This window comes from Corvus moneduloides, chromosome 2 (assembly GCF_009650955.1).
Source record: "Corvus moneduloides isolate bCorMon1 chromosome 2, bCorMon1.pri, whole genome shotgun sequence".
NCBI lineage: Eukaryota > Metazoa > Chordata > Aves > Passeriformes > Corvidae > Corvus > Corvus moneduloides.
This window is the reverse complement of record NC_045477.1, coordinates 21,619,009-21,646,905: the sequence shown is the minus strand read 5'-3', so window position 1 is coordinate 21,646,905 and position 27,897 is coordinate 21,619,009. Positions and strand designations below refer to the sequence as shown.

At 40.3% G+C, this 27,897-nt stretch overlaps 1 protein-coding gene across 1 annotated transcript; it reads left to right on the top strand.

Annotated features, from left to right (window-relative positions):
- Positions 1-86: 86 nt before the first annotated feature.
- On the top strand, positions 87-25,637 carry ADGRG7 (adhesion G protein-coupled receptor G7). Its single transcript, XM_032098409.1, is given in 22 exon segments — positions 87-192; positions 3,835-3,942; positions 8,849-8,980; positions 9,734-9,801; positions 9,804-9,855; positions 12,207-12,364; positions 12,872-12,963; positions 13,265-13,314; positions 13,317-13,382; positions 13,472-13,579; positions 15,246-15,321; positions 15,323-15,403; positions 16,834-16,983; positions 18,320-18,433; positions 19,761-20,125; positions 21,690-21,757; positions 22,239-22,252; positions 22,757-22,912; positions 23,909-24,065; positions 25,289-25,340; positions 25,343-25,456; positions 25,459-25,637. Coding segments are annotated over 22 exon segments (2,331 nt in total). The 3' UTR covers positions 25,503-25,637.
- Positions 25,638-27,897: the final 2,260 nt, after the last annotated feature.

Below are 27,897 nucleotides of genomic sequence, written 5' to 3'. Positions count from 1 at the left end.
CAGTAGATGCGTAGTTAATGGTTTATCACAGAAGTATGAATGTAAAATAATCATTTCACAGCATTGCAGACAGCCTGCACTACAACATGACTTCACTCCACCAGGACAGAATTTTAGTTGGAGTTACCTGTTGTGTGGTGACTGTGACCCTTTGGGAGCTGTGTATTTGGCAACTCCTCAGGTTCAAAGGAGGTAAGAAATTATTCTACCCCATTTGAACTCTTTGGGTTCTTCTTCCTTTCCTTAAATATTTAAGCACGACTGCTGACAAACATTACATCCACGTTGCATGCTTCTCAGGTGGAAATATTTTTCTCCTTACAATGATGTTTAAAGAAGCACTCCAAACTTTGTATGCTGCTGTAAAACAGAATAGGGTGACAAACAATCTCTGGAGTGTTTTTGTTGTAATGTGTACACTGCTCATGACCCCTTTGATATAACTTTGAGAAATGTCTTGACATTTTCTCACTCTTCTGGTAGAAACCTGATTTATTTTTCAAAAGACAAAAATAAACCTCTAGCTAGTATAGTAAATTGCGTTTTAAAAAGGAAATATTTACTTTGCAGATGCTTGTATGCTTGCATGCATATAGCACCTGTTCATGTTTTCATTGCAACCTGCATTGCTGAAAAATTTATTGAAAGCATATCAGAGATTTGCATTTTCTCTATCTGAAAATCAGGTCAATATACTCTTGTAAAACATTTCCGTGTGCAAACTTGGAGCAGAAAGCTGGTCAGTGGTTCCTCTCAGCAAAATACGCACTACATTGATGTGATACGAAACTATGCATGGACCTATATTCAAAATACATTGAAAGAATCAAATAGTCCTGGCTGCTTGTCCAGTAGAGAGTCAGACATGATTTAAGACCAAGAAGCCTGAAGAAAAGTTTATATGAGGATTCATTAGGTTACATTTACTTTAAGAGATTTATCAGATAGTTTGTAGGGGTTGAACATAGCTGAGCCCCAGAAAGGACACAGAAGTAAACAGTGATCATTTAACATATGTCAATAATAATCTACCTTTGCTAATATGCTCAGAGCTTTGTTTGACTTGACAGAGCCAAAGCCAGATGAGATGGGAGTTAAGTCTCAGTGCAGCGTGGGGATACCTCTACTTGTGCCTAACACAGCTGCAGGCAAAGAGCTGCTAAGAAAGGCATTTCAACTGCAGCTACTTCAGGGATGGAAAATAACTCCATGCCCATCTGGTGCACTGCTTGCTGTGTATAGTGGTAGAGCTTTTTCTTTGCTCAGATTTCAACCACAAGCACCAGCATCAACCGTTCCCATGACGCTTGATTAAAACATGCTCAACAGTTCATTTATGACCTGGTATTATGCAAGAATCGTATAGTTTTAGTTTAGAAATATATATGGTCAAAAATCAGCAGGCTTCTTGACATGATTAATGTCTGCAAAACTTAAAAGACAAAGAGGATGTTTTCTGAACCTTAAAACAAAACCAAAAGGACCCCATGATTTTAAGCCAGTGCCACGATTACTGGAGCCTGGTGAGTTACTGCATGTGTAGTAGGTGTGACTGCATTAGTCAGCTCAGGAATTTGCATTTGTGAAAGACACAAGTTTCCTTCTGAAAAAAAAAAGCTTCATGAGACCTTGAACAGTAGGCTAAGAAAAGTTACCAGGAAGCACTAAATAGAGGCACAGTTTCGCCTGACATTAACAGGTCCCGTGAGTTGCTACAGAGGAAATCTTTCGGGGAATGCAAAGGTAAGTGAGGCTGATGCCCTTTGCTGTCACTTTCCCTTTGCTGCACGGGCTTCACTGCGGCTCTGTCTACACCTCCAGGGGTAAACGCTGAACTTTTTACCCCACAGCTGCCTGTTGTTTTTCTGTTTTGTTGCTTTCAAAGGAGTGTCAGCCCAGTTTTCCTTTCCAGCTTTCCCTTTCTTTCCTTGCACTCCTTTTCAGCCCGTGACCAACATTGCCACAAGCCGGCAGCAGCAGCAGCAGCAGCTCCAGCACTGCTCCCACCTGAGGCTGTCCCAGCCACTGCTCCTCCGCTGGCAACTCAGGGTCCAGGCGTTTGCAGGGCAGCCCTGCTCCCTCCCTGGTTTTGGGATCCTTTGTGCCAGATGACCCAGCAGTCTGCCTGGCCTGGCTGCTTCGGGTTTGTGCTCACCAAGCAAGGCAGAGCCTTGGAGCTGTGCTGCAGGCTCCCCAGTGTCCTGTGGGTTCCCAGGCTCCCAGTCCAAAGCAGGGTGTCTGCCACATGGCCCCAAGTGCCACACTGTGTGCCTGGCTGGTGGGACAGTGCTGCTGGGCACTGCAGCAACAACTGCGTGATCAGACACCCAGCTCCCACAGATACAGATGTTCTCCACAGCTGCTCAGCTGAGCCACACAAGTCTCAATTGCTGGAGGAGATTTCCTTTCCTTCCTGTAAGATTTCCAATGGAGAGATGATGTGTTTTGAAAAGCTGCTGGCTAGTACAGACACTACCTAGTGACACTTAGAGGTTATTCCACTATCATCAGAGACATCTGGCTGCAGTGGAGCAGAGACAGCCTGAAACACAAATGCTAAATAGCAATAACATGAGCAAGAGCTGAGCAAAGAGTGCCAAGAACAGAATTACCTCTGCCACGTGGCACAGCTAATTACTTTGCAATAATCCTCCAGTTATATGAATCCCATTAAAGAGTAAGAAGTTAAGCAATCTCTTTAGTTCAGGGAGAACATTAGAAATACACAGTGACACGTGTTCCTGGCAGCGCCATTTACTTTTGAATGTTCTGGCTTTACTCAGTTTGCCAGTGTCTCAAAACACAGGCATTAAAATATCAGATCAAATGTCAGTCCTCAAATCCAGTTTTCTGCATTATTTGAAGCCATACACTACACCCAGTACATAGGTGTGCAATTTCCACTGTGAACCTTATTGGAAAGGATTCCAACTCCATCCTTCACTTAGGGACCTGGTGAGATTGACTGTGAGGAAATCTTGGTCTGTGGAGATCCCCCAGATCTTGGATCCATCTTTTTAAGACTGAGGTCCACCAAACCCTTCCCTGTTGCAACCCCTGCTGCAGAATACCCCTTAGCCATTCAAGATTTGTCAGTCTCTTTCTAAAAAAACCTTAACATTTTCAGAGCTCGCTGTTCACAGGAAATAACACAATATGTTCAGAAATTTCTGAGACCTGCAATTTCCCTACAGTTGCTTAGACAGTGCCTTTTCTTTTCCTGAAGCTGTGGCAGCCAGTTCAATGACTACTTTGAAGAAAACCTACTATTTCTGCCAAAAGACAGAATAAAAATTGTCACCTGTCCTGGAATGGGTATAGAGGCTATGGCAGAGATGGGGCATGGGGTTTTTTCTGTTTTATCCTATAATGCCTGTCTTAAATAATAGCATCTTTATCTGATTCTTGGAGGTGTGACTATCCATGTCCTTGTTATTGTTCTAGGCCCTTCAGCACTGGGAATCTGCAGCATTGTTTTGCCTTCTTGGTCCCGTGAATTCCTGCTGAAGTAATTTGGGTTTTTTATGGGCTCAAAAGTTTGATCTGGAGGGCCACACTCCTGCTCATTCAGCATCTACACAAAACTGTTCCCACCTACATTAGTTTGGGAACACAAATTCATGTTTGGAAGCTTTGACCCCACGTTCATGCCATTGGTTTAGGGGCAAGGGACTGAGTATATGGGTGAGATTATGGGTCATATATATATTTTTAGCTGAGGCTTCAAAAATATCATGTTTCCTTCTTTCCTTCATAAAATTAAATAGATACATTGTTTTACCTACCCATTAATGAAGATTCATATACACACAGCTTGATTCTTTATTTACACAGGCACTACAGAACCCATGGAACCTCTGTGTTTCTGTCTCAACAGTGGCAGCTGTCAGGACGGAGCCAGAGTGTGCCCAGAGGAGTAGGTGGGATCTCTTTGTCCTATAGGTCACTACAAGCCAGGCAGCATGGGCAGCTGGAATAATTTCTGGGAACCCCTCCACTTTGGGAGATCCCTGACCCTTCCTGCTGATGAGACCTGCTCAGTGGGGTCAGATCTGCAAGCAGTGCCATGCCTCTTCTGGCTTGGTGATGCCGTTTTTTTCACCCACCTCAAAGGAGTAATATATCTGGGGAAGACATTACAGGTTTCAAAAATCTGTGACCTGTTTCTAGCTAATTTGGCTGTTGTTTGAATTCCCCTGTTTGAAGATCACAGTGATTTGAAAATCTGATTCAGACCTCAGTGACCACTGTTGCCATGTCTGGATTTGCCCTGTGTTTGAGGACACCATCCACCTCAGCACGCTGCAGGACAATGCCTGCCTTCAGCTCCTGCTGCCACTGGCGCTGGTCTTGGATGAGTCAAATTTCCTACACCTGGAATAGCACTGTCCTGGTTGACTCCCATTTCAGTCCCCTCTGCCACAACATGGCTTCTCTGTACTGCCCTGTGCTGGGAGGCTGCCAGCTCACCAAGCTGCAGGATCTCCAGAGCTGGTAAAATCCCCAGCTCATACTTTCCCAGGGCAACAACCCACAATGTGGCCAGTGTGACACACAAATACACCGTCATGTGTCAGCTGTGCTTTTGTCAAACAATGTGACATATTTGCTCAGATGGATGTCAAAATATCTGCAGTGTATCCAGGAAAATATGCTTGGTGAAGATGGATAGGTAGATGGAAAGTCCAGGTCTTCCATGTCATTTCCCTTGTGACAGGATGGGCAGCACATCCAACAGACAATGACGGATTGAATGAGTTCACGACTGATTGGAGTATTTGGGCAAAATGTTTCAGAGAAGTTGGCTTAAATAATCATGGCTTGAATTTCAGCACTGGAAACAAAGCGTTATGATGATTCCATAACTCCCTTTGTTCACTGCTCTAGTGTTCTGTATTTGATTTGCTGTGAATTGCCTTAAAGAATAGATTTTAATAGCAACAGTTGTTAAAATGCATGAGGTAGGAATGTTTGGACAGATGCAATTAACTTGAAATCATAACAAACATTATTGAAGTTACAAACCCTGAATTTTACCCTGTGTTTCTGAGCAATGTTTATACTGTTCATCTGTCTGCTGTTCCACTTTCTTGGCACCTTCTTTAACTTGCTGATCAGTTTCAACTAAATTTACTGAGTGGTTACAGATCTTAAAGGTCTCAAAATCTTTTGAGTTTTGTACATATCAGTAGTTGGGTACAGAAGACCAACCCTATAAATATCTCAAAGAGGAAAAGGAAAGGAGACTTATGCCATCAGTAAGGAGGTGGAGGCCACATGGCCAGTCAACCCAGTCTAGTCACTAAGATGCATAAACTACTCATGACATTTGTTTCCTCTTCACCAGCTAACAAAATGGAGATGTATATTTTATGTACTGAGAATATAAAGATGGATCTAAGAGGTGAGAGGGGCTGAGACATGATGGAGCATAAAGAGCATGAGATCATACTGCTAAAGGTGTTGAGGAGGCTGGAAGAAAAGGCAGTCACGTGCTGGGAGTATGGAGGAGGTGATCTGGTTTATTGCCAGGAAAAGAGAGCATGGCATACAGCGTAGACAACTTTTGTAACCCAGTTACTTTTGTTCCAACAATGATGAAAAATTTCCACTTGGCTCATAATTCATTGCTTTTCTACATTATGTCCTGGTTATTTTCTTTCACAAATCATGACAAAAGGCCTGGTTTTATTCTTACTTGTGGTTTGTTCTGTTTGGTTGTTTTGTTTTGTTTTTTTTTTTGCTTTGTTTTGTTTCATTTTGTTTTGTTTTAATCTGGGTGATCCTAATGAAGTCAAAATATTTGGAATGATTTGAGACTTGCATCAGTGGGAAAATTTTATTTCAGATGGACTCTCTTTTTAAAGTCTGCAATCAAGTAGTATAAGCATATAAACCAGCCCAAAGCACTTTTGGATGAAGGCTTGAATAACTAGACAGAGAAAAAAAAAGTTTGAATAGGTACTCCTGTATGAGTACCTATTCGTGTATGAGTGCATATGTGTTCATAGCAACTTATTCTTGGTTTTCATCCATCAGAGGGAAGGCAGGATCACCACAAAGGCATTCAAATCCATGGGTCTAGAGAGGATTCATTCAAGACAGCTGAAAGACCTGGCTGATGCCCCTGTGGGACTCCTGACACCTATGGTGATGAAGAGAGGCCACAGAGAACTGGAAAAAGATCCATATTATGCTCACCTTTAAGAAAGGTAGGAAGGAGATCTGGGAGAACCATAAGCCAGTCAGGCTTACCTCAGGTGCTAAAAGAATTTTGGAACATGTCCTCTTGGAGTCTATTTCCATGCATATGAGACACCAGAAGATCATCAGGAACAGCATGGATTTACATGCAGGATCAATCTGACTGAGTAACTGTCTATGTAGACAACAGAAAAGTAACAAGATATAATACACTTTGATTTTAGAGATGCCTTTGACACCATGTCCCTCAGCATTCTTGTTTGGTAGGAGAAGACACACAGGTTGGGTGAATGGACAACTCACTGGGTTGAAAATTACCTCAACAGCTAAACTCAAGGGGTAGCAATCAGTGACTTGATCAGGATATTGTAAAAGTAGAACAACTCACTGGTCAATAATAGGGCAGAATCATTCAGTGTCTTCATCAAAGACCTGGACGATGATACAGCACATCCACTCAGCAAGTATGCCCACAACACTGAACCTGGAGCGGGGCAGAGGCATTGCTGACAAAGTTAATGGCAGAGCTTAGGTGCAGAAGAACTTGAGAAACCTGAAGATCATTCCAACAGAAACCTCACAGCATCCAACAGGAATAAGTGCCGATCTCTGTGCCAGGGACATTGGTACAGACCAGGAATTTGCTGGAATTGGCTGAGAAGCAGGCCTGCTGGAAACTACCTGGGAGTGATGGTGGATGCCAAGTTCAATATGAGCCAACAGCGTGTGGTTCTCTGCAAACAAGGTGGAAGAGCAGCTGTGTTATGTGGAGGGAGACAGGTTGATGGACACTTTTACCCTGCCCCTCCTGGCACTGGTGAGGCACCACGGGGAAATACAAGCTAAGGTTTGCCACCAGCAAGCCAGGTAAACCAGACTTAGGGAAGCTGGAGAGGGTTCAGCAGGATGCAGTAAGGTCAGTGAGGGGCTTTGTCACTGTTGTCCGCAGGGACAGCGTGAAGAACGACACAGAAGTCCAGGATAAAATGGGATTATTTAATTAATTACAGATTTGTTTATACAGCTTTGTTTGCATAACATCATTAGGTGCTTGACCATACACCTCCCAGAGTGATTGGCTGAATGGTACAGCACCCATTTCAAAATATTTTCTTCAGTGTGGAAAACAAGACTGTGCATAACGTTTGCACCTGTGAGATAAAGTCTTGGTTTACAAAACCCTCTACCCTGTTTTCAGCTAGCTTGCGTGAGAAAGGAGACTTTCACAAGCAGCTGTAAAAAGCTGGGAAAATAAATCTGCCAGCTTTTTTAGCATCTACAGGGCTTTGAACAGGTGGCCTGCAGGAAGTATGGAAGGGAGCTGAACTTGTTCACTGTGCTGAAGAGGAGACTGAGGGCAGGGCTAACAGCAGCCTCCAGCTGAGAAGGAGTTGCAAAGACCATCAAACCCAAACCTTCTCTGCACCGCCAGAAGGTAAAGCGAGACAGAGAAGTCATAAGATGCAGTTTAAGATGCTGAGATTGAGCATTAGGAGAAATGCTTGGATTTAAAAAGGTAGCGTGTCACTGCAGCATGTCTCCTGGTGAGGATGTGGAGCCTCTGTTTGGCCTAGATGCCCTCCAGAGGTTCCTTCCACCAGATTTTTGAGACACCTTGTCCTGCTAACCACCTTCTGGCAAGCAAGGCTCAGGGACGGTGCTGTAAGGCAGCCTCATCTTCACAGCATCATGCATCCTTATTTGCTCATAATAATTCGTGTAGAAGGAAAGTGTCATTGTATAATGGGAAACTGAGGCCCTGTAGAAAACAAGATCCACAAAGTTAAGTAACCTGACAAGGAAGTCCATGCCAGAACACAGAGAACACTCCAGCTTTCCTAAGCCCCCTCAGGACCCTGACCATAAATATGCTTGGAGTCAGTCCTGCTAATGGGACATAGTCAGCTGAAATGTGGTCTGAATTAGCAAAAGTTAGCAAAAACAGGATATTGCAAGTCCTAAGATGAAGCAAAAAATTTTCTGCCTATGTGCGGCAATATTTTCCCCAAGTGTTTGCAGTTTTGTGAGGTAAATTTGTGTTAAGTTATAGCAGTGTGGTACATGAGAATGTAATAGGCTCCTCTCTTGGGTCAGGTCAGGGTTCACCAGGCTCATCAGGCTGCTTTTAGATGTAGCCAGTATCAGCTGTGGGGTCTGGGGTGGCCAGCCTGTCCCAGTCCAGCAGACAGCAGGGCAGAAACTTCCTGCACCAGAAGCCATATCCAACCCATCGCTGTTTAGAGTCACCAAAGGACTGTTCCCCATTAGTTGTTCAAAAGTGTGTAATTTTGCCCCCCTGCTGTATTCTGTGGCATTAGGTTATCAAATCTGATTTCTGCCCAGGTATTAAGACACCAAAGGTGAGGCTTTACAATTTGTCACAAATTTTCTAGGACTAAAGCAGTGAAAATAGAAGAGACGGCAAAGAGTATGGGCTTTTAAGACTTCATTGATTTCAAAAATATCACTTGAGGCAGCTCAGCAGCTTGGGTTTAGACAAGATTTACCTAACTGCTTTTATTTCATTTAGGGCAAAAGATTCAATGAGCTTCTATTGTCTCAGCACTATTTTATTTTTGAAAACTGATCCTTATCCTAAAAATATTTCATTTGGATATATCTATATATATTTTTTTCTGTGCAGTTAATTTTTGTGACTACAGTACTGAGACAGTGAACATTTCTGAAAGCAATATAAAAACCTTTACTTTTGAACGGATTATAGTGGGTAAATATGGTCACTCCTAAGAAAAATGTGCACCTCATATTGTGAATGGTATGTGTTTCTTTCCTTTTGCTTCCACTTCCCAAAAGTAAATGTAAGGTTTGTGAACAATGTTGGGTTATTAGACCAGATGAGAGGTCTGTGTTTGAAGCCAGAACTCCATAGCACAAACTTTTCTACAAAGGTTTCTACCCCAAATGCAGAGAATTTCAGGTACACATGCTGAGATGGATCTGTGCCTGTCTGGGGCTGGGAGGAGAGTCAGCTCCTGAACAGCCTTTTAATAGAAAAACAATCTGTTTATATCCTACTATTTAGCATTAGGATTCAGGATGCTTTCCATCAGCTGTGGTTCCACGACCTGTCCCAGCGTTCAGAGACTGTGTAGAGGAATAAATGCTGCATGGCTGCTCCACATGTCCTTTGCATTTCTTTCATGAATTATAAACATTGTAAAGAGTCTTTCCGACAGCTCAGTGCTGATGCCAGTGCCCCCCAGTTAAGAGACGTGTTTCTGCAGCTCTAACATAATGAAAGCCTGTCTGACTTTGACATAAAGAATGTCAGCCACTCTGACAGGACTGTGTACATGAATGTAAAATACATGCTCTAAAAAGAACAATAAATAGTTAAATAATTGATGGTCACTTGTAACACTGAAAGACAAAATTTTACAAGCAAACAGAAAATTACACTGCATAGGGTGTCACACCCACAGAACAGTTTTAATTCCCAGTGAGGTCATGTGTATGTGTGAGAGCTTCTGTACCAAATGCGTATCTTTCTGCTTTTACAAAATTACAGATAATGCTTCAGTAGCAATCCAGACGTGCTCCAGAGAAAGGAAAAATCCTACTTTAAAGCCTCCCACCAAATTCTGAATTGTAATGAAAAGCTGGACTCCTTAGCATCACAGGTAATATTAAATTAGTATTTAAACATCCTGGGGAAAGAAAGGGGAGTGGGAATGGAAAATTGAGGCAGGAAATATATGTTATGTTCATCAAAACTTTGCAGAAAGCAAAATAAGTGACCAAAGCCTTTTCCAGTGGCATTCTTGGCATGTGTCTGCTTTGCAAATGGCCTGAATTTCCAACAGTGATCATTTTATTTTGCTTGGGCTTGCCTGGACACAGCATCCTTTTTCTTATTTCTTAACTGGCCTTCAATTTCCTCAGTCAGGTTCCCAGTTCACAGCAAATGCCTCTGAGCAGAGGTGAGGCCGACCCAGGGTGACAAATTGATGAGAACATACAAGGGATTTGGAGAAGACTGGCATGAGGGTGATACTGACACCAACATGTTCAGAAGGATTAAGAGTGAAGCCTTTCCATTCCATCAACGTTTCTGTCCACCAAGAATCCAGATTCAAACTCTCTTGTATGAATGGCATCCATAAAATCCATAAATTCCATAAAATCCATAAAATCCCTAACCCCCTAAGTCTAGCTCTAAGGTTTAGCTCTGTGTATCTGCAAAACACGGAGAGCTGAACATGACTAAGCACATTACAGTGACTGCTTCCCTTCTGCTGCTTCTGTGTTTCATTTCCTTATCACTAGCCCCAATTGAAAAAAAAAAAGAAAAAAAGAAAAAAAAATACATCAGGTACTGTCCCTTTAAATAAGAGAAGTCCCTTTTCTCGCAGATTTTTGCTTGACTACTGTACCTTCAACCCAATGCTTCACCCGCTTGGATCCTTTCCTGAGAAACCCTTGAGCTCAATTTTACATTTTCCCAGTACATAACCTTCACTAAATGGCTCAAAGTAATATATAATATTAGCAGTATCTATTTCTAGTGCCAGTAAGGTGTGACCTATGGGTTTTCTGCTGCCATCAGTAATGTGGGGTTTTGTTGGGAGCTGTGATGTCGGGCTGCCATCTAGTGAGCTGAGGGCTGCTTGGGGATCTGGGGAATGGGAGGAGGAAGTGCTCATGCTAGTGATCCAGAGCCCAGGTTTAAAAGGATTTGATTACTTTTAAATTGAAATATTTACCTTGAATCCAAGGTCATGCTAAAAGTCATAAGCAAGAACAGTGAACACAGGTGTTCATGATGTGCTGTTGGTCCATCATGCATAGGCAGATGTTTTCAAGTCAAATAATACCATCTCCAGTAATTATAAAAGCAAATTTCCTTCCTCCCTGTGCAACACATTCACTTTTCTTACCTACCATTCCAAGCTTTATCAACGCTTCAAAGCTGCATGATAGAATTAATCTTGATTTTGGTAGCTTCCCAACATAAATGATTTGAGAACAATTCAGTTATTGAAGCAATTCAGTAGAGATATTCATTGGCAGTATTAAGAAATAGAGGACTTCACCTGATGACTGGCAGATTTTCTGTCTCTTATTGTTATCTAGCTACACCTTCACATATCATATATCATATATCATAAATCATATATCAAATATCATATATATCATATATCATATATCATATGACTCAACTTCCTTTTATGTTTAGACTCTTAAGATGCAACAGACATTTACTCCATTCAGTGCTAACTAACTCAAACTGGACCCAGCCAGTGCTTATAGCAATTCTTACTAGTATCTCCAGAAGAAGAATATTTTATTGTTTTGTTGGTGTTTTTTTTAATATTTATTCCAAGCTGACCCTCTGTATAATGTGCTGAAGTGAGGATAATGTACTCAGTGCAGATTATAAGCACTGTGTTGGGAGGCATGATTGTTCCAGGGGACATTTCTCAAGTTCCTCTGATGGCCTTTCAAAAAATCCTGTTGTAGTTATTTAAGGAACAATGAAAAGTGTACAGAAGTTTATAGACTCAGAACTCAGTAACCTCAAGACAAAGGAGAGGTCCTGCTGCTACTTCATGGCAAGGTGTGGAGAACAATGGGGCCAGGCTGTTCTTCAAGGTGTGCAGTTTTAGGATGAATGCCCACAGAGTCAAGTGGCAATATGGGAAATTCCAGTTAGATAAGAGAAAATTTTTCTTCTTTACACTGTTCAAACAAGAGCAGTTTTCTGAGGGAGGTTGTGGATATTCAAAGTGAGTCCCTGAGAAGCCTGGTTTCAGGCCCTGCTGAGCTAGGGGACCTCCAGGGCTTCCTTCCAACCCAAGATACTCCATGAATTCATGAAAACAATCTCTAGGGAGAATTTGCAAATAACATGTACTTGACATTAACATAAACATTTTAGATGGCCAAATACTTGTATATTTTTATTTTCTGTGAGAATGTTATGAGGTGGTGACTCTTTTTCCGTTTTTCATTTTGTTTCTGTTGAATGACATTTTCCTCACGGGTTGAAACTGCATGCTCCAGCAAGGTTTCAGTTATTGCAAATAACACTCAAATCCTCACCTCCGTGCCAGACCAACTGACCAGAGAGAACATCACTGCTGCTGCAAATATAGCAGCGCAGATTATGAAAAAGCCAAATGTTCCAGAAGACTTTCAGGTGACTTCTGTGAGGACTAAAATAAGACTTGTGGGACTTAATATTTGGGATATCAATTCTGTCCCCCCTCTACCAGCAGAAAAGACACTGTCCTTTTTCTTAACTGTACATAACACTACAAACAATGCTCTAATTTTGCCATTTAACAGAGTTATTTAAGCATCCTTGAGCACGTACTTGTGGAATCACTGTTGGGTCTGTTCTCAGAGCGGAGTGTAAATTTATCAGCTGTTCAGATGTATATCTGAAATTTTAATATGAGCACCATTTAATGTTTAAGTTGATAATTTAATCCTTCTTAAGTTAATAGAAGTGTGGAATTTACAAACCCATTGGCACAAAGCTTGTGGTCTCTTGAATGGCTTCCTTTGCTTTTCTACTCTGTTGTGTACTTTCAAGCAATGCTTGTTAAGTGTTCTTACTTTGCCCATTCAGTGTGTAGCACATGGGGTGATTTATTCAACTGCATTTGAATATTGCCTTTTTTTTCCCCCCCGCATGTCTCAGGCATCTGTGGCAGTCATGGCTACAGCGAGTCAACTCTTGGATGCCAACGAAACAGAATTCATCCACAGTAATCTTGTCAATACTACAACCAGGTAACTTCAGCTTTTGCCATTTTCTTTAGATGCAGTCAACAGCATTTCCCTTTCTGTTTAGGTTAAAAGCAGTTTGTGAACAAGTCAAAATATTTTTAGCTTTCAACGCCAATGTTTAATTTCCAATTTCCACCAACATACACATTGCTGGATTCTTCTGTGTTAGAGAAAGGGTATGGATAGGAAACAAGGAGTGCTTCCCACTGGAGAACCAAATCAGAGAGGAAGCTCAGAAACTGAACCTGTAGTTGTATAATAACAAATAATGATAACTTTTATCCCACTCATTATTTTGATGCAGCCTCATGAAAACAATGGAGGAATTTTCTTTGACTGGCAACATCTCACAGCCAATGTTGCAATCCAGTCTGCTCCACTGAAATTAGGGTCCTCTATGATTCTGTTTTTGGCACAGAGAAGTAAGTCCTGTGGGTTGTTGGATTTACCTGGACACAGCAGTATGAACCATAAATCCTAACTCATACACTGCTAATGGTGAAAAATATAGCACTGGGAAAGTATCAGACAACAAAACTAGAAATACAGGAAAATGTTCCTGGGCTGATTGGTGGCCTCAGTACTGAAGTTCAGATACTGTTCAACATTTTAAGTCACAGTAAGTTCTTTCTTCTTTTGAAAACTGCAGCTGGGAAAATTTTTAATGAATATTCACTAAAAATCTCCTTTGGGGAAAAAAACCCTTAGCTGGTTGGTTTTTATGCATGCTGACGCCTGGTACAAGAAATGCACGTGTCAAATGAGCTGGATAATCTTATTTATAGAAGAATGAAAAAGTACATGTCATGGCTAGAATGCTTTTGGTGTCTGGGACTTTTTCAGTTGTTTTGTTTTCTAAAATTGAGAGTGTGTTGAGTCTTTGTCCATACCTCTACAAACATTGAGATCAAGAACAAGTACATACTTACTTTGCCTGAAATCTGAATATATCAACCATTTCAACTAAAATTACTACTACTGTCAGGTGTCAGCCAGGACATCCACATCCTACCACCTGCAAATTGGATTACCCACTTGGGATTTTTCCAGATGTTGACTGCACTCTGCAGTGCTCAGAGGATAAATTGGTATTGACCAGGAGAGGAAAAAAGAAAAAGGTTACAGTTCCTCTGCTTCATTTGCTTCAGAAGCTGGTGGGTGTGGGAGAGCTGAGTTTCAAACATGCATTTCTCTGACATCACAAGAGTTTCACACCAGGCACCAGAACCCAGCAGACTTGTCCTCAGTCTCTCCGTGTAGTGTCAGTAACACTGAGACATCACAACAGTATAACAAAGGGGAAGTTAGTAGAGCACTTAGACACCATAATGGTAAACAAGCCCACAGGGAAATGAATAATTCAGTCCTCTCAGCAGGATTAGAATAAAATGTGAAGAGATAAACCAAGTAACCTCACACACCCAGCACTGACAATAAAAAAATCACTGAATAACTCATTAACTGTTTACTGCCACTTCTGTTCACTGTTTCAGACAACAATACTGTGGAAAAACAGTGTGATCATGTAATTAAAGCCTTTATCATAATGCCAGTATCATATAACAGTCCCCTCAAGACAGATAGATGTCAAAAGCTTGTCTTAAAAAAAGTCCCAACAGATTTCTTCAATATTAAGTGCACATTTATGATATTTTCTTGATATACAGTTACATTAGTCTCACCTGATGATCAAATCAGAGAGTGATCAAATCAGTCCCTCTTGATCTTAAATCAAAAGCATAAAATCAATAACAAAGTCTATTATATCATCCAGGATTTTGCTTCCTGACTTAAGCTACAGTTGAGTGATTTAAATAATGTAGTGAACTCTAATTTGCTAGAAGTGTGCAAAAGAAACGCAGTCAAAAAGTGAGATCTGAAGGCAAAAAACCAGGCAGTCTCCTCTGACTTCTCACTAGCAGTAAAAGTCCCTGGTGTGACTATTTCTTATTCAGTATTATTAAAAGTCTGGCCATTTGGACTGTGTGCATATATTGGCATTTAGGATATTATTTTCCTCATTTACCAGTGTTTTCCCCCAGAAATGACATTAAGAGAATGGTAATAATTATTTTCACACCCCACCGCAGCAAAAATTGAAGATGTCTCTTGACATTCACGGGAAGAGCAGCCGTTCTCTACTACTTATATGGATTCTAAAAAAAAATCTGAACAAGAATCTGTAAATGCTGAATGTGTGCGACAGCATTGTGTAGGCTTCTCCAAAAGCACCAGCTTCTCTGATACCTGCCATCTATACCTAGTTTTCTCTTTGCCTTGCAAAGGTTCATCAGACAGTGGCAGAGTTGGATTTGTCCCGTACCAAAATGACAAACTCCTCCTGTCCACGGTTTATCAGAGTCTCCACAGTTTCTAAACGAGTCATCTCTGGCAATATCGATGGTGGAGTAGCGAGCAGTGCTGAAATAGCCTTCAATCCCAAGGTGAGAAACACCATGGCCAGTTTGAACCACAGGCTGCCCTGGCCCTGCTGCATTCTTCAGGACTTAGGGAAAGAGATTCCAGCAGAGAGGGGGTTGGGGGTTTTTTGCTTTGGTTTTTGGCAATAAGCAATTGACAGAGTTTGTGGGATGTATACTGATACAAGTGAAGCGTGCTTAGATAATGTGGCATAGAAAATGTTCTTCAACTTCTGTACTAAACAGCTGATATTACTGACTCCGTACTGCTAAACTGGGACCTTTGTGAGCAAAACTGTATTCCATAAAATGTTATAGGTATGCCAGAGTGGATTTGTCCTAGGGTCCATTAGTCCTATATCAAGAATGAAAAACCAGGTCTCTGGAGGACAGTCTTTCTCTCCAGAAGACTACCAAAATCTTGGAAAAAAAGAAAAAGTCAACATGACTGGCATAGTTCAATATGCATATTAATGTGGGGAATGTTCACTTTTCATGCTATCTTTTAACTCCTACTTCCAGTTAAAACCATTGTGTGCTTTGACTTCCTCCACGAGGAACTGATTCCAGGTGTTACTACTTTCTTGCAGGAAATGCTTTTATGTGAGTGTCCATTTGCCAAAACCCCAACATTTTTAGATAATTTGCATTCATGTTTGGCATGGTTTCTCCAGAAAACAGTAGTTGGCTTCTTCTTACAACATTTAACAAAGCTTTTAAGGTCAAATAAATACGTATGACAGCTCAGTAATCATCACCATGGAACCATACAGATAAGTGATGCAGGAAATGTGTAATTTCTAAGGAAATTAATGAAACAAACTTATAATTGATTTTTTTACTCCTACTTTTATTCATAATTTTAAACAGAACTACCTAATACCATGAATGGTTTTGTTCACTTCTTATTTGCACTCCAAGCTGCTTGTTGCTCATTAAAAAGTGGTTCTAATTGCAGTACCCAGCAGAAGTTTGTTGTCTGAAAATGACGGCATTTGGTGTATGAATGCCTGAGCACCACTGTGTGGCAGAAGTGGTGGGGTGGGTTTATCGTTTATCATTGTTTGCTTCCTGTTCCAGTGTGGATCCAGCTCCGGTTGGCAGTAACACAGTGCTACCACAAACTGAAAGCTGTTGTTTGGCTTACACGGAATTCAGCTGGCAGTCGTTTAATGCTGTGGGAGTCAGTGGGAGCCTGAATCCTAATTACCTGAACAAATCACAGGAATTGGTAACTTCATTGGCAATCTTAACTGAGAAAGGCATATAAAGCAAGTTTAAAATGCCAAATATGCTGTTATTGATACCATTCATAAGGTTTACTGGAAACCCATATATCCCTTGGTAGGCACCAGCTTCCCTTTCAAAATCAAATCACTGTCAGTACACACTGTTTGCTGGTGCCATCTCTGTGTTTCTGTAGACCCTTTTCCCCTTGCGATCCCAGTCCCTGGTACGCCACATCCGAACTGCAGCTGTGTAATCACGCCTACGTCGTTTGGGATTACACGCGAAATGACTGGAGTACCGCTGGCTGTGCAAAAGGGAGAGACCAGTTCTTGAGATGCAGGTGTAATCACACCACTAATTTTGCTGTTCTGATGATAGGGCATCGTCTTTTCTTGAATGGGAAGAGTCCAGGGTTGTTTAATGTTTTTGGTTGGTTGGTTGTTTTTAACTCTAAGACCAGCATGGCAATAGAAGGGCATAGGTGCACTCAGCTAGAACGCACAGGAGTTTAAGATGTCCGCATGTACTTCATGTACTTGTTTCTGCCCCACGGCAGATCTGGCAAATCGGGCAAGTTGTGCCCAAGCTGCTGAATAGCCAAATGTATTGGCAAGTCCTGGCTTCCTCTGACACAACCTGTGGCTGTGCCACCTGCTTGTGCAGCGCCATAGCAGGGAAGGGCTGGCCTAATTCATTCCCCTTGCTCAGCTGTTGTAGCCTCCAGCTCTGCACCTCCATTGCTGCAGCTGGTGGTTGAATGAGGGTTTGTCTAAAGGCTAAAGTGCCCCCAGATGAACAGTAGAGTAGCCTGGAATCTGGTCTAGCTGTGGCACTGCCTTGTGCTGGGTAAATAACTCAGAGGATTTAGCATTAACTACTCCCTTTGCTTATATGCTTATAAAAGCACTTGCTCTGTAAATATTAAGCTTTCAACCGTAAAGTTTTATACATTGCCCTCTTGTACTAACAAGACTATTTTGGAATGATTGTCTGTTTCTGACGTTTGTTATTCTTTCAGTATTTATTTCAGCTTCTCTAAACAAAACACACCCTGGATAAAATCACGTATCTGTGGTCACTAACTTCAGCATGCCAGCATTTCAGAGTTCATTTTTACCGTCTTCACAGAACAGCATTTCCATATTTTTACTATTTATTTGTTTCTGTATTTCCCTTTATGTTATGCATGTCCTTTTTGCACAAAGTGACTTCTAACAAAGATTCCCATCTGTTTATGCAAACACAACAGCATTTTCTGTTTTGCTGAATACATTTACATTTACTTGCTGCTTTATTGTCGCTATACAAACATAGACTGGTTTCAATTTATAATTCTTTGTAACATCTTACCTTAAGAAGATCAAAAGAAGAAGTCAAAATTTAGAATGCTCACCAGTATGAAAAGTTAAAAGCTGCTTTGTCCAGTCTGTGTCACCTTGCATTTTAAATGCATAATTTTATCTGCTATTTTGATGAATACCCGATCAGCATTGTTAAATCTCTTTTTGGTGTTCTTCACAAATTTCTCTAGTTTTGGAGTTTTTTATTATTTTTATAATCATTCTGTGTGATCTAAAAATTCTGGCAATGGCTAGCAATAATCAAACTTTACTAGAACATTCTTGTTTCTATGTGCAACTAGAAACACAAATTTCAGAAAGAAATTTATCTCTTCTCATCTGATATAACTGATACAATTTTATTTTCTAGGCATTTCAGATCAAATATAAATATGCAAAGCCTTTGGATAATATTTCTTATACTGGAGTTGGATTGTCCATGGCTGGTCTGGTTATTACAATTTTGTTTCAAACACTCACTAGGTAAGAGGGAAGATGTTAAACTGCAAGTGTTTTGCACTAAGTTACAATATTCTGCTCTGCATGTAGTTTGAGAAAACAATTAAAAGTAGTCAGTTTAGACCATATTGCAATATTATTGATTAGCAAATAGTATTTTTAAAAATAGCTAAATCACATAGCATGGCTCAGTACCTGCTTACACCTCTGTTACTGCCCTGGCCAGGCACTGACAACACAGACCCAGAGTGCTATTATCGTTACACAGGTCTGTGATACATGTTGAGATTTTCAGTTCACTATCTCAATACTAGGTTTTAAAAATATGTCACAGTGTCCCACCACCAGCGTGACCTCTCCCCATACCCCAGTACTACAATGTGTAAACAGTTATCTTTTTTCTAGCTGGTAGCTGCTTGTGTTACTGTTTTATTGTGAGTGACTTAATACAAACACAATTGCAGCAAATTGCCTTGATGGATGTGCTTGTGATTAATGGTGTCCTGTGATTCCCCTCTGAACAACGAGCAAATTGCCAGCAGAGCTGTAGTTACAATAGATGAATGCATGTTTCTCATCCTGCGTGTGCTAATGTAGATTTGGAACAATTCCATCGAGGTTATTGTTTTAAAGATTGCAGAAGCTTCCAGACTCTGCCTTTTAAATGCATTTATTTATGATACTATTTTATATATATAAATACATACATATATATGCATAAAAATACATATTTATACATATGCATACATATACGGTATATAATATATATCATGCCAAGGGAGGTGGTGGAGTCACCATCCCCGGTGGTGTTTAAGGAAAGACTGGACATGGCACTCAGTTCCATGGTCTAGTTGATACTGGTGGTGTTTGGTCATAGGTTAGACTCAATGATCTTGGAGGTCTTTTCCAACCTCATTGATCCTGTGATTCTGTGATTCTGAGACAAGACAAAGTTTGGAAGTTGAGGTTTATTATTCTGTTGCACTTTGGAGAATAGTTAGAAATACTTGTTTTATGCTACTTCACTTCTTAACACCGAAAAAAAGGATTCCAAAAAGAGCAGAGGGGAAAAAAATAAAATGCATCCCAAACTGCTGTCAGTCAAGGCCTAGTCCTAAAAGGTGCTGGGTATTCTGTGTTCTAGTCAAAGTCAGACAAAACTGACTGATTTGTTAAGCTGTCTGAGAGTAACGTTGGTGTAATTCTGCAAACAAGTTATTTGTTTTGGTTTCTGTCTGTATTGAAGTTTGTACTCTAGCTTGCTTTTAGTATAAATGAAAATGAGAAAATATTTTCCAATTTTTCTTATTTTTCTCTTCCTTTTTTCTCGTAAACATATTCCTACCAATAGGAAAACTCAAAAGTTATCCGTAATGTGAATGTTAGTGAGCCTCTGCTTTTCTATGCTCATTTTTAACATCATCTTCATCTCTGGAATCAAAAACCACACTGCCAGGAAGTGCAGCAATGATATCACCAGACGCTACCAGCAATACCTTCCTTGTGATGCCACCAGTAACACCTTACTTACCTCTGACAAGAGGGATCCTCCTGCAGACTCCTGGTGCACAGCTGTGCCTGCCCTACTGCACTATTTCTTGCTGGCAACACTTCTGTGGTCAGCACTCAATTCTGCACAGTTGTACTTATTGCTGCTCAGAGCCATCAAGCTGCTGCCTGGACACTCCCTCGTAACCATGTTAGTAATTGGATGGGGTGAGATTTAAAGTTATCCATATGGCAACTTTTACAGTACAGAGTACATTCAGGGAGAGTTGTAAAGACAGGAGATCAGCAGAGAGCAATTACAATCAGTGTCTCTGGGTTAGTGCCACGTGATTTATTATCTCCTGTTGCTGCTCACACTACTGGTATAAACTGAGCTTGTTTTTATTGTCCTAATAAAACACTGAAACTGATAGCTTGGTCACTGGCACAGCAACACAGGCCTGTTGGGCGCAGGAGAAATCTTCACAGTAATCAAGCATTCAACAATCTGCTTCTGGAAACTAAGTAAAAAATCTTTCAGTTATGGTGATGTCATTATGTGGACTTAAATTCCTGATGTAGAGACTCCCAGCCAGAGCCTTGAATACATCCAAAAGCAATGAGTGACTGATATTATTTGTTATATATTATTTATTAATAAACAAAGAACACATTCTAAAGTCAGTACAGCAGTGAGCAACAACACTGCAGACTGAAAGCGAAATGCAAAGTACCCAGAAAATGGAAAAATTCAGACAGATGCTCACTAGGTAAAGTGAAAATCTCAGCTTGTTTCAAGAAACTCTTCTAATGCAGTGTACAGGAACACCTGTCTTTTCCATGTTGTGTATTCAGCTTTTGTGTTGTACTGTTTCTGATGGCACCCACCAAGCAGTTTTCAATCCTCATTGTTCCATTATTATGTCTTGCATTTGTAGAGGCAATTCCCCTGAAACATTTAGAATTCGGACTGCACATGCAAGCCAGGAAAAGTTCAGCAAAAACTGCCTGGCTACGTGGCACTGTGCTCCCTCCATACGTATCTGCATGACAACACAGCATTATGTTCTTCAGTGTGTCCTGTGACAAGTCACACACATCCAAACCAGCATGATTCTGACTCACTGCTTTTGGATCTCTTTTGAGAGCACAGTAAATGCATGGCAAGCTGGAAGGTCTGTATTAGGGATGAAGAAGGAACAGACTTTAAGGAGCATGTTTATTATCCAAACAAAAAATTGTGCATGGGGTTCCTCTCCATGAGATGTGCTGCCTAGGGTGACCTGGGAGGCAGAGACGTGGAAGACAAGAAGTGAAGCAAAGGCACTGAGGAGGCAAACTTGCACAGCCAAGCTTCTTGCAGGGCGAAAGTTACAGTCTGCATCAATCTGGTATGAAATGCAATGGTGTCTGGTGCAGAATGTTCTTAAATTAGTTTCTCACTGCTGACCAGAAGTTAGGGTTGCACAGTTGTGATAAGGGAGCCCACTACAGCCCAGGAGGGAGCTTGCTCTTTCACCATTGGTGTTGGCTCAGGAAGCTCTGTTGAAACTCTTTGATGGCAAAAAATCAGCAAGTCATGGACATGAGCTGCCCTCAAAAAAATAGTGCTCACAACCCTCAGTCCTGCTTTTTGTCTAGGCTACAGAAAACCCACTTAACTTAGTATAGTGCAGGTGAAACATAGCTCTTAAAATCTATGAAATTTCAGAGGCAAGGAGCTATTTGTGTGGGAGGGAGGTATGCCTGTGCAACCGAACAATAAAATGCTAATGTCTCTCTTATTAATTAGGAATCCCTGCCGTAGTAGTTGCAGTAACACTTGGAGCAACTTACAGAGAAGGAAAAGCTCTAAACTACTGACTTCTTCTTCTAGGAAGAATTTTAATTTCACGTATTATTACAACACTTGCTATCCCCATGCCTTTTGTGATGGCTTATTATTAATACAATTCTAGATGTACTGTTGGTACACTATTTTGTACATCTAAGTAGTCAAAAGAAATAGAAGTCTTCACTTAACCTAGACATTCACTAGAAGGAAACACATTTTCTCCTCACTAAGGATTTAGGGTACTGAATCTACATCTGCCTTGAATCCTTCTGCAAGACTGTGCAGTCCCCTGTGAGTTGAAGTGTAAACTGTGGACACCCTTAGCCTAACTGATATCTCACCCCTTCATTTCAGTACCTACATTTAATCCTCACATTTATTTAAAATCTGGCCATAATAACAATATACCTATTTGCCCAGTGTTTTTGGCATAGGTATTCAAGTGCACACATACCAAAGTAGGCTATCAGGCTTGCAGTGTACCTTGGAGATAGTGGATGATAGAAAAGAAAGTCAGACTTGTTCAGGAAATGTAAACACAAACCCCCTTCCAGATGGTGGTCATGTTGTGATACTCATTTAGGGCGTGTGACTTCTAATTTGAGATTATTTGAAAATGAAAAAGAGGTGAAGGTTATTACAGGATAACCCTGTTTTTCTGAAGTTGTCCCTGTTTATTCTTCAGCCTTTGTGCATTAGGTCTGCCCTATTATTCTTTACTATAAAATATATCCTAAAGATAAAGGTGCATGTGGTGGCCAGATATCTATTTGGTTATATTGTACCTTATTATTTCTCCATGTCGTTTGTTTGATGTATCATTTTGCATTCCCAGAGAAAGAGAAGCATGATTGAAAGCCCTCATTTCTCAAGGAATGGCTGCCTTTCAGAGCTAAGTTAATAAGACCTATAAAGCACTGTAAGGTCTTTCAGGATGAAAAGTGGAATATTATTCTGTTTTGTTTTGGTATTCTGAATAATGTATCTGAAGTATCTTTTGAACCTATCTCTCTTTATATTCAAAGTTGATGGCTTGCAGCACTGGAACAAAATCAGAATCTCAGAGTGCAAAAGCCCATGTTGTGGTCATTCCTCTTGACAGTAGCACTCCTGCTTCACATCTTGATCTTCATCAAAATCAGTATCTCTGTGATATTGAAGAAGAAGACAAATTTGATAAGGTGAGATGGCACAGGACTCCTCACATCATTCAGCAAATTTATTCCTCAGTCTCTTGTCACCAGCTCAGACTTTCTTGTCACAAACTCAGATTTTTTACAAAACCTTTATTTTAAAGAAATGTATAATTTAAGCAGGCAGAAAATGAATTCCATTTGTTACAATGGGTCGGACTTTGTTCAAGACAAGTGCATATCAATGAACACATTTCAGGCTTTTGTCCCCCTTTTTGGATTGCAGTGTCAGTCGACTTCAATGACAGTTATTCCCAATTTAAATCCATAAAAGTGAGAGAAGAGTGGGTCTAGCCAACTGAGAATTATGAATTTCTCAGCACAGACAAACACCATGCCAGTTCTTGAGTAGCTTGAAGCAGATTTACTTGCTCAGTTTTACATCAACACTCCATGTATTGTCACAGGCTGAATGTCACAAACCCTCAGTGTACACTGTATTATTTTAAAAAGGATTGCTCTAATTTTTATTAATCCCATGGGACTGATCCATTCAATAAAACTTTGTACCATTTCTTCATTTCTCTATGTACGATTTTCATGGTTGGAGCAAACAAAATACCTTACTTCTGAGTCTGTTTAGGCTTAAGAGAAACTGGATATTCAGACATCATGGGCAGCTAATTCTTATATTGAAAATTAAGTGTATTTGCATGAACTTATAAGCATTCTAAAAAAACTTATAATAGCTAACATGCTAATTTTCAATTGGCTTGGTAAACATCACTTTTTAAATTAAAACCAGATACATCCAAGCTGCATACCCTAAACACAGACTAGTCTGATACATTTGGTTACATTTATTTTTCTGGATTTCTTCTCCAAATGATACATCAAACAAATGTAGGGAAGTGTATCTTCTCAACTCACCTTAATCATATCTTTTTGCAATACAGCCCAAATATATAGAAAGTTTAAAGCTCAAATAGATATTAAATGGTATAGAGAAAGAATTAATAACTTCTTGTGTCTTTCTGCTTCTAGGAATAAAAAGGATTCATTAATGAAAAATATGATTAGCACTGTCTCTATAGTGATAGTGCTTGGGATCACCTGGATGATCAGCTACCTCGTTTTAGTAAGTCATGAAAAAACAAGTCTTGCTTTCAGCTATTTGTTCTGCATTTTGAATGCTACCCAGGCAAAGTATTTAGCAACTCTGAGACCAATAACTGAGATTTGAAGAAAATAATAATGAGATTTATTTGTTCTACAGTTTGATACAGTATGGGAACTTGTTGGAAAGCAGTTATAGGGATTCAGAATTTTTGTTCAGAAAGAGATGCTGGTCTGTCACACATAAAACTCTTCCCATTGTACAAATCAAGGTGGGATTTTATTTCAAGGTCAGCACTGAAAAGACTGTTCTGTCTGGGTGTCTTCTCTTACACCAAATCATATATAAAATTATTTTCAGAAAGAATAGCAGGAAAAAATTCTTCTGCATTAGTTGTTGGAAAGAGCCCCAGGGAAGTAACAAGAGCTTCATGGCTTGAGGCTTTTCAAACAGATACTGAAAAAAAGCCTTCAGGAAAGTGTCTGCCTCTTCTTTCCCCCCACAGCCCTGCTGGATTCCTGGCTTTGTATTCCTATAAATACGTCCCTTCATATAAGGCATATGCAGTACTAGGAGTAATGGATTCTTCATTATTACACCCCTGGCTATTTTCTATAAAACAGCTAACTGGAAATATGTGAAAATCCACCCATCCCCAAACATTAAGTTGTTTATTATCCTTTTAATCTACTGAAAACTGTGTGCCTGTACACCAGTGATGATCAGATCTGCAAACTCTGTGGAAAAAGTCCCAAGGTGATCATACCACACTGATGGACAGATTATGTCAAGGATTTAAAACTGAAATAATGAAAAGGAAACAGACATCCATCTATTTAAAAGCATGAGCCTTTTTTTTTTTTTTTTTTTTGACTCAGGATTCTGCTGCTTAATCCTTGAAATGAGAATTTAGAAAACCAGGTATAGAAATATTTAAGTCTTTATTCACTCTGTGTGAGTCTGGCTGAAGTGCTGATACGGCACACCACATTTAATGCTTATGGCATCCTCAGCCAGGTCTTACCTTCATCCTATCCAGCTGAGGGTAATAATATGATCATGAGACAGACTCCTGAGACATGCTAACTAATCCATTACAATGTGCAAATGAGGTGCCTATAGCTGGGAATCACCTACATGGAATAGTTTTCCTATTGAAAGTGCTTCCTGTATTTTAAGGTATTAATGTAATTGTTAACAGTTACCGAAAATCATTTTATGGTTGTTTTTCGAATCAAGTCACATTGACTAATCTTTTCTGGTTTTAACAGCAAAATATTTACTCCACACTTTCTCCTCCTCTACAGGGACTCCAGATTTGTATTCTGTGCACTTTCAGAACACCACTCTTCAAGAAAAAGTTTCCAAAGTGTTTCTTGTTTTCCAGGTACCACTGTATATGCATTCAAAACCATAAAATATTTCAAAATCACAGCCTGAAAAACATTCACAGGAAACTTTCAGATCAACCCAGATCTTTCAGATAATATTTCCTTGTCTACCTTCCCTAACCAGAACTAGAAACCCGCGGATATGTGAAATGCAATGCTGCATTTTTCATGGTTTGTTTCATGCAGCTCTCACAGGTATCTTGAATGATGGCCACAGTTCCTCAGCTGCATGTAGCTGGAAATAGATCATAAGCTGAGACCACGGGGAGCCAAAAGCGGGACCACGTGCTGGCAGGACAATGTGACTGCAAACCAGGCAGGCAGCACCAGAGCCTCTTGGTGACTTGTACTCCAAGGTCTTTGAAAGGACCTGAGCTAATCAGTTTTATACTCCAGTACAGATGTATAGAAGTTGCTCTATTTATGCCCTTTGTATATTCCAGGCCTGCTGAACGTGGCCAATGCACTGTAGCTCTCCTCTCCCTTTCATAAGTAAAAATACAATTTAATTAGAAACCAAAGGGTAAATCAACAAGCAGCATAGTTATACATACACTGTGCATTATACATGAGACTTTGAGTGTCTTCATAGAAGTGTTTGATCAGTCCTGAAAAGTCCTCCATGTCTTAGAAACCCATGCTCTCTCTTATGAGGCAGAAAACAAGTGTTCTGTAGTGTTGATAAGCCTCCAAAAAGAGCAGTCACATCAGGTACAAGGCTGAAATTCATCATTACTGCTCCAGAAAAAGGAGAGAAGGTCATTAAAAGTTACCTAGGATAGGTAGTCCATACTTTTTATTTTTTTGGACAGGAAGTTCATTTATCTGTGGGCATCCATTTTTTGTTTCTAAGTCCAATGTATAATGCTTGCTTTTGGCAATTCCTTCAATTTCCTTGAGAAATTTTCCTTTAGAAATTTGTGTGGTTTAGGAAGGATGATACTTGGTTGTGTTGTAAAACATAGCTAGGCACTATGAGGATGGCTCCTCAAATAAGTGATACTATTTCTAATCACTGATATTTTTCCCCACAAAGAGAAGTATTCTCTAAAGAACATCCCATTTAATTTTGAATATCTCTTTTAAAAAACTAATAAAAATATTGTTTCCATATTATCCCAGAAAACAATCAAAAGTCCCAAGAAGAATTTGAAGTATTGAATTGGAAATGTTGACTTATTTTAATAATTAAGCATCCTGTCTCTAAGTATTTCAGATGTGAATAAAATCCTGTTATAGCCAACACTGAACATGTCTTGCTTAATACCAAACATTTTCAGAATAGCCCCCCCCCCCTCCAAATTATATATTTTATGGCTTTTTTTTTCTTTTATCTGGGGAATCCTAATTTCGGAAATTGAACAAAGTAAAATGATCTTTTTCAGGTTATATGCTAAATTGTTACAGGAACAATAGTTCAGCTCTTATCTACACGTGGAATATATTTATCTTCATAGTGTAGTGAACTTTGGTATTGTTTGTGATATGTAGACTTTAGGGATCACAAAGTTTCTTGTTAAAACCTTGGAAACACTGCTTTGATAAAGAAATGGATTGGGGAAGGACTGAATCATCAGTACAAAGGAATGAAATATGAGCGGCAGAAAGTATAATCTTGTCCAGTTTTCCAGATCTTTCCCATATTTTTTAAAGCAAAGTTTTTTTCATTAAAAATACCCAAATATTTTCTGAATATTTTGTAAGTTAGCAAAGAAGCCTCCTGAACCATGCTCCTCCTCCTCCTTGAAATGTTTAGAATAAAAATTTGTATCGTGTTCCTCTTTTCTCACTTCTATTTCAAGTTCTCACCTCCATTTTCAATCTGCTTACTTCTTGTTGGACGCTCCTCAGGCAGGGACAGAGCTCTCAGCAAGGACAAATACTACAAAAATCAAACAACTGGCATTTTTCTTGTCCTGGCAGAAAACACTATTTGGAAGCTTTGCTTTTTAAGATACTAAAGGAAAAGGTGTCTTTTCAGAGGCATCTTTAACCCCAGGAAATAACTAAGCACAGTTGTGCTTTAGATTGCTCTGCATAGGCACCTCTCTCCTAAGTACCAGCACAGCGTGGCTTCACTGCTGCATGAAGAAAGGCAGCGGAAATCTCAAATATCCCAGAGTAACATGAGGTCCAGTTCCAGTAAATCTGGGAGAGGCGCCCTTACAAATCCATTCCCGCACCTTCGACTGACAAAACTCCGGAAATTAGCTACAGATTAATGTTTTTTTCTGTTAGGGGGACAAGCTCTGAATGCAAGACAGGAGAGTGTGAGTGCGTGTTGAGTGTACGATAATAATGAATACCTGGATGCGACCATTCAAGGATGAATGGCTCCTGTGTGTGGTTGGCGGTGTCTAACAAGTACAGGGGAATTTTACAGCCCCTTTCTTCTCTGAGCACCACCAGCCTACGAAGGCCAAGGGTCGTATTTCGAAAGAAATCCTGTGTCAGCGCGCGGCCCCGCCGAGCAGCGGCCGGGCGGCCATGTCGGGCCCCTCCTCAGCCCACGGGAGGGGCCGGGG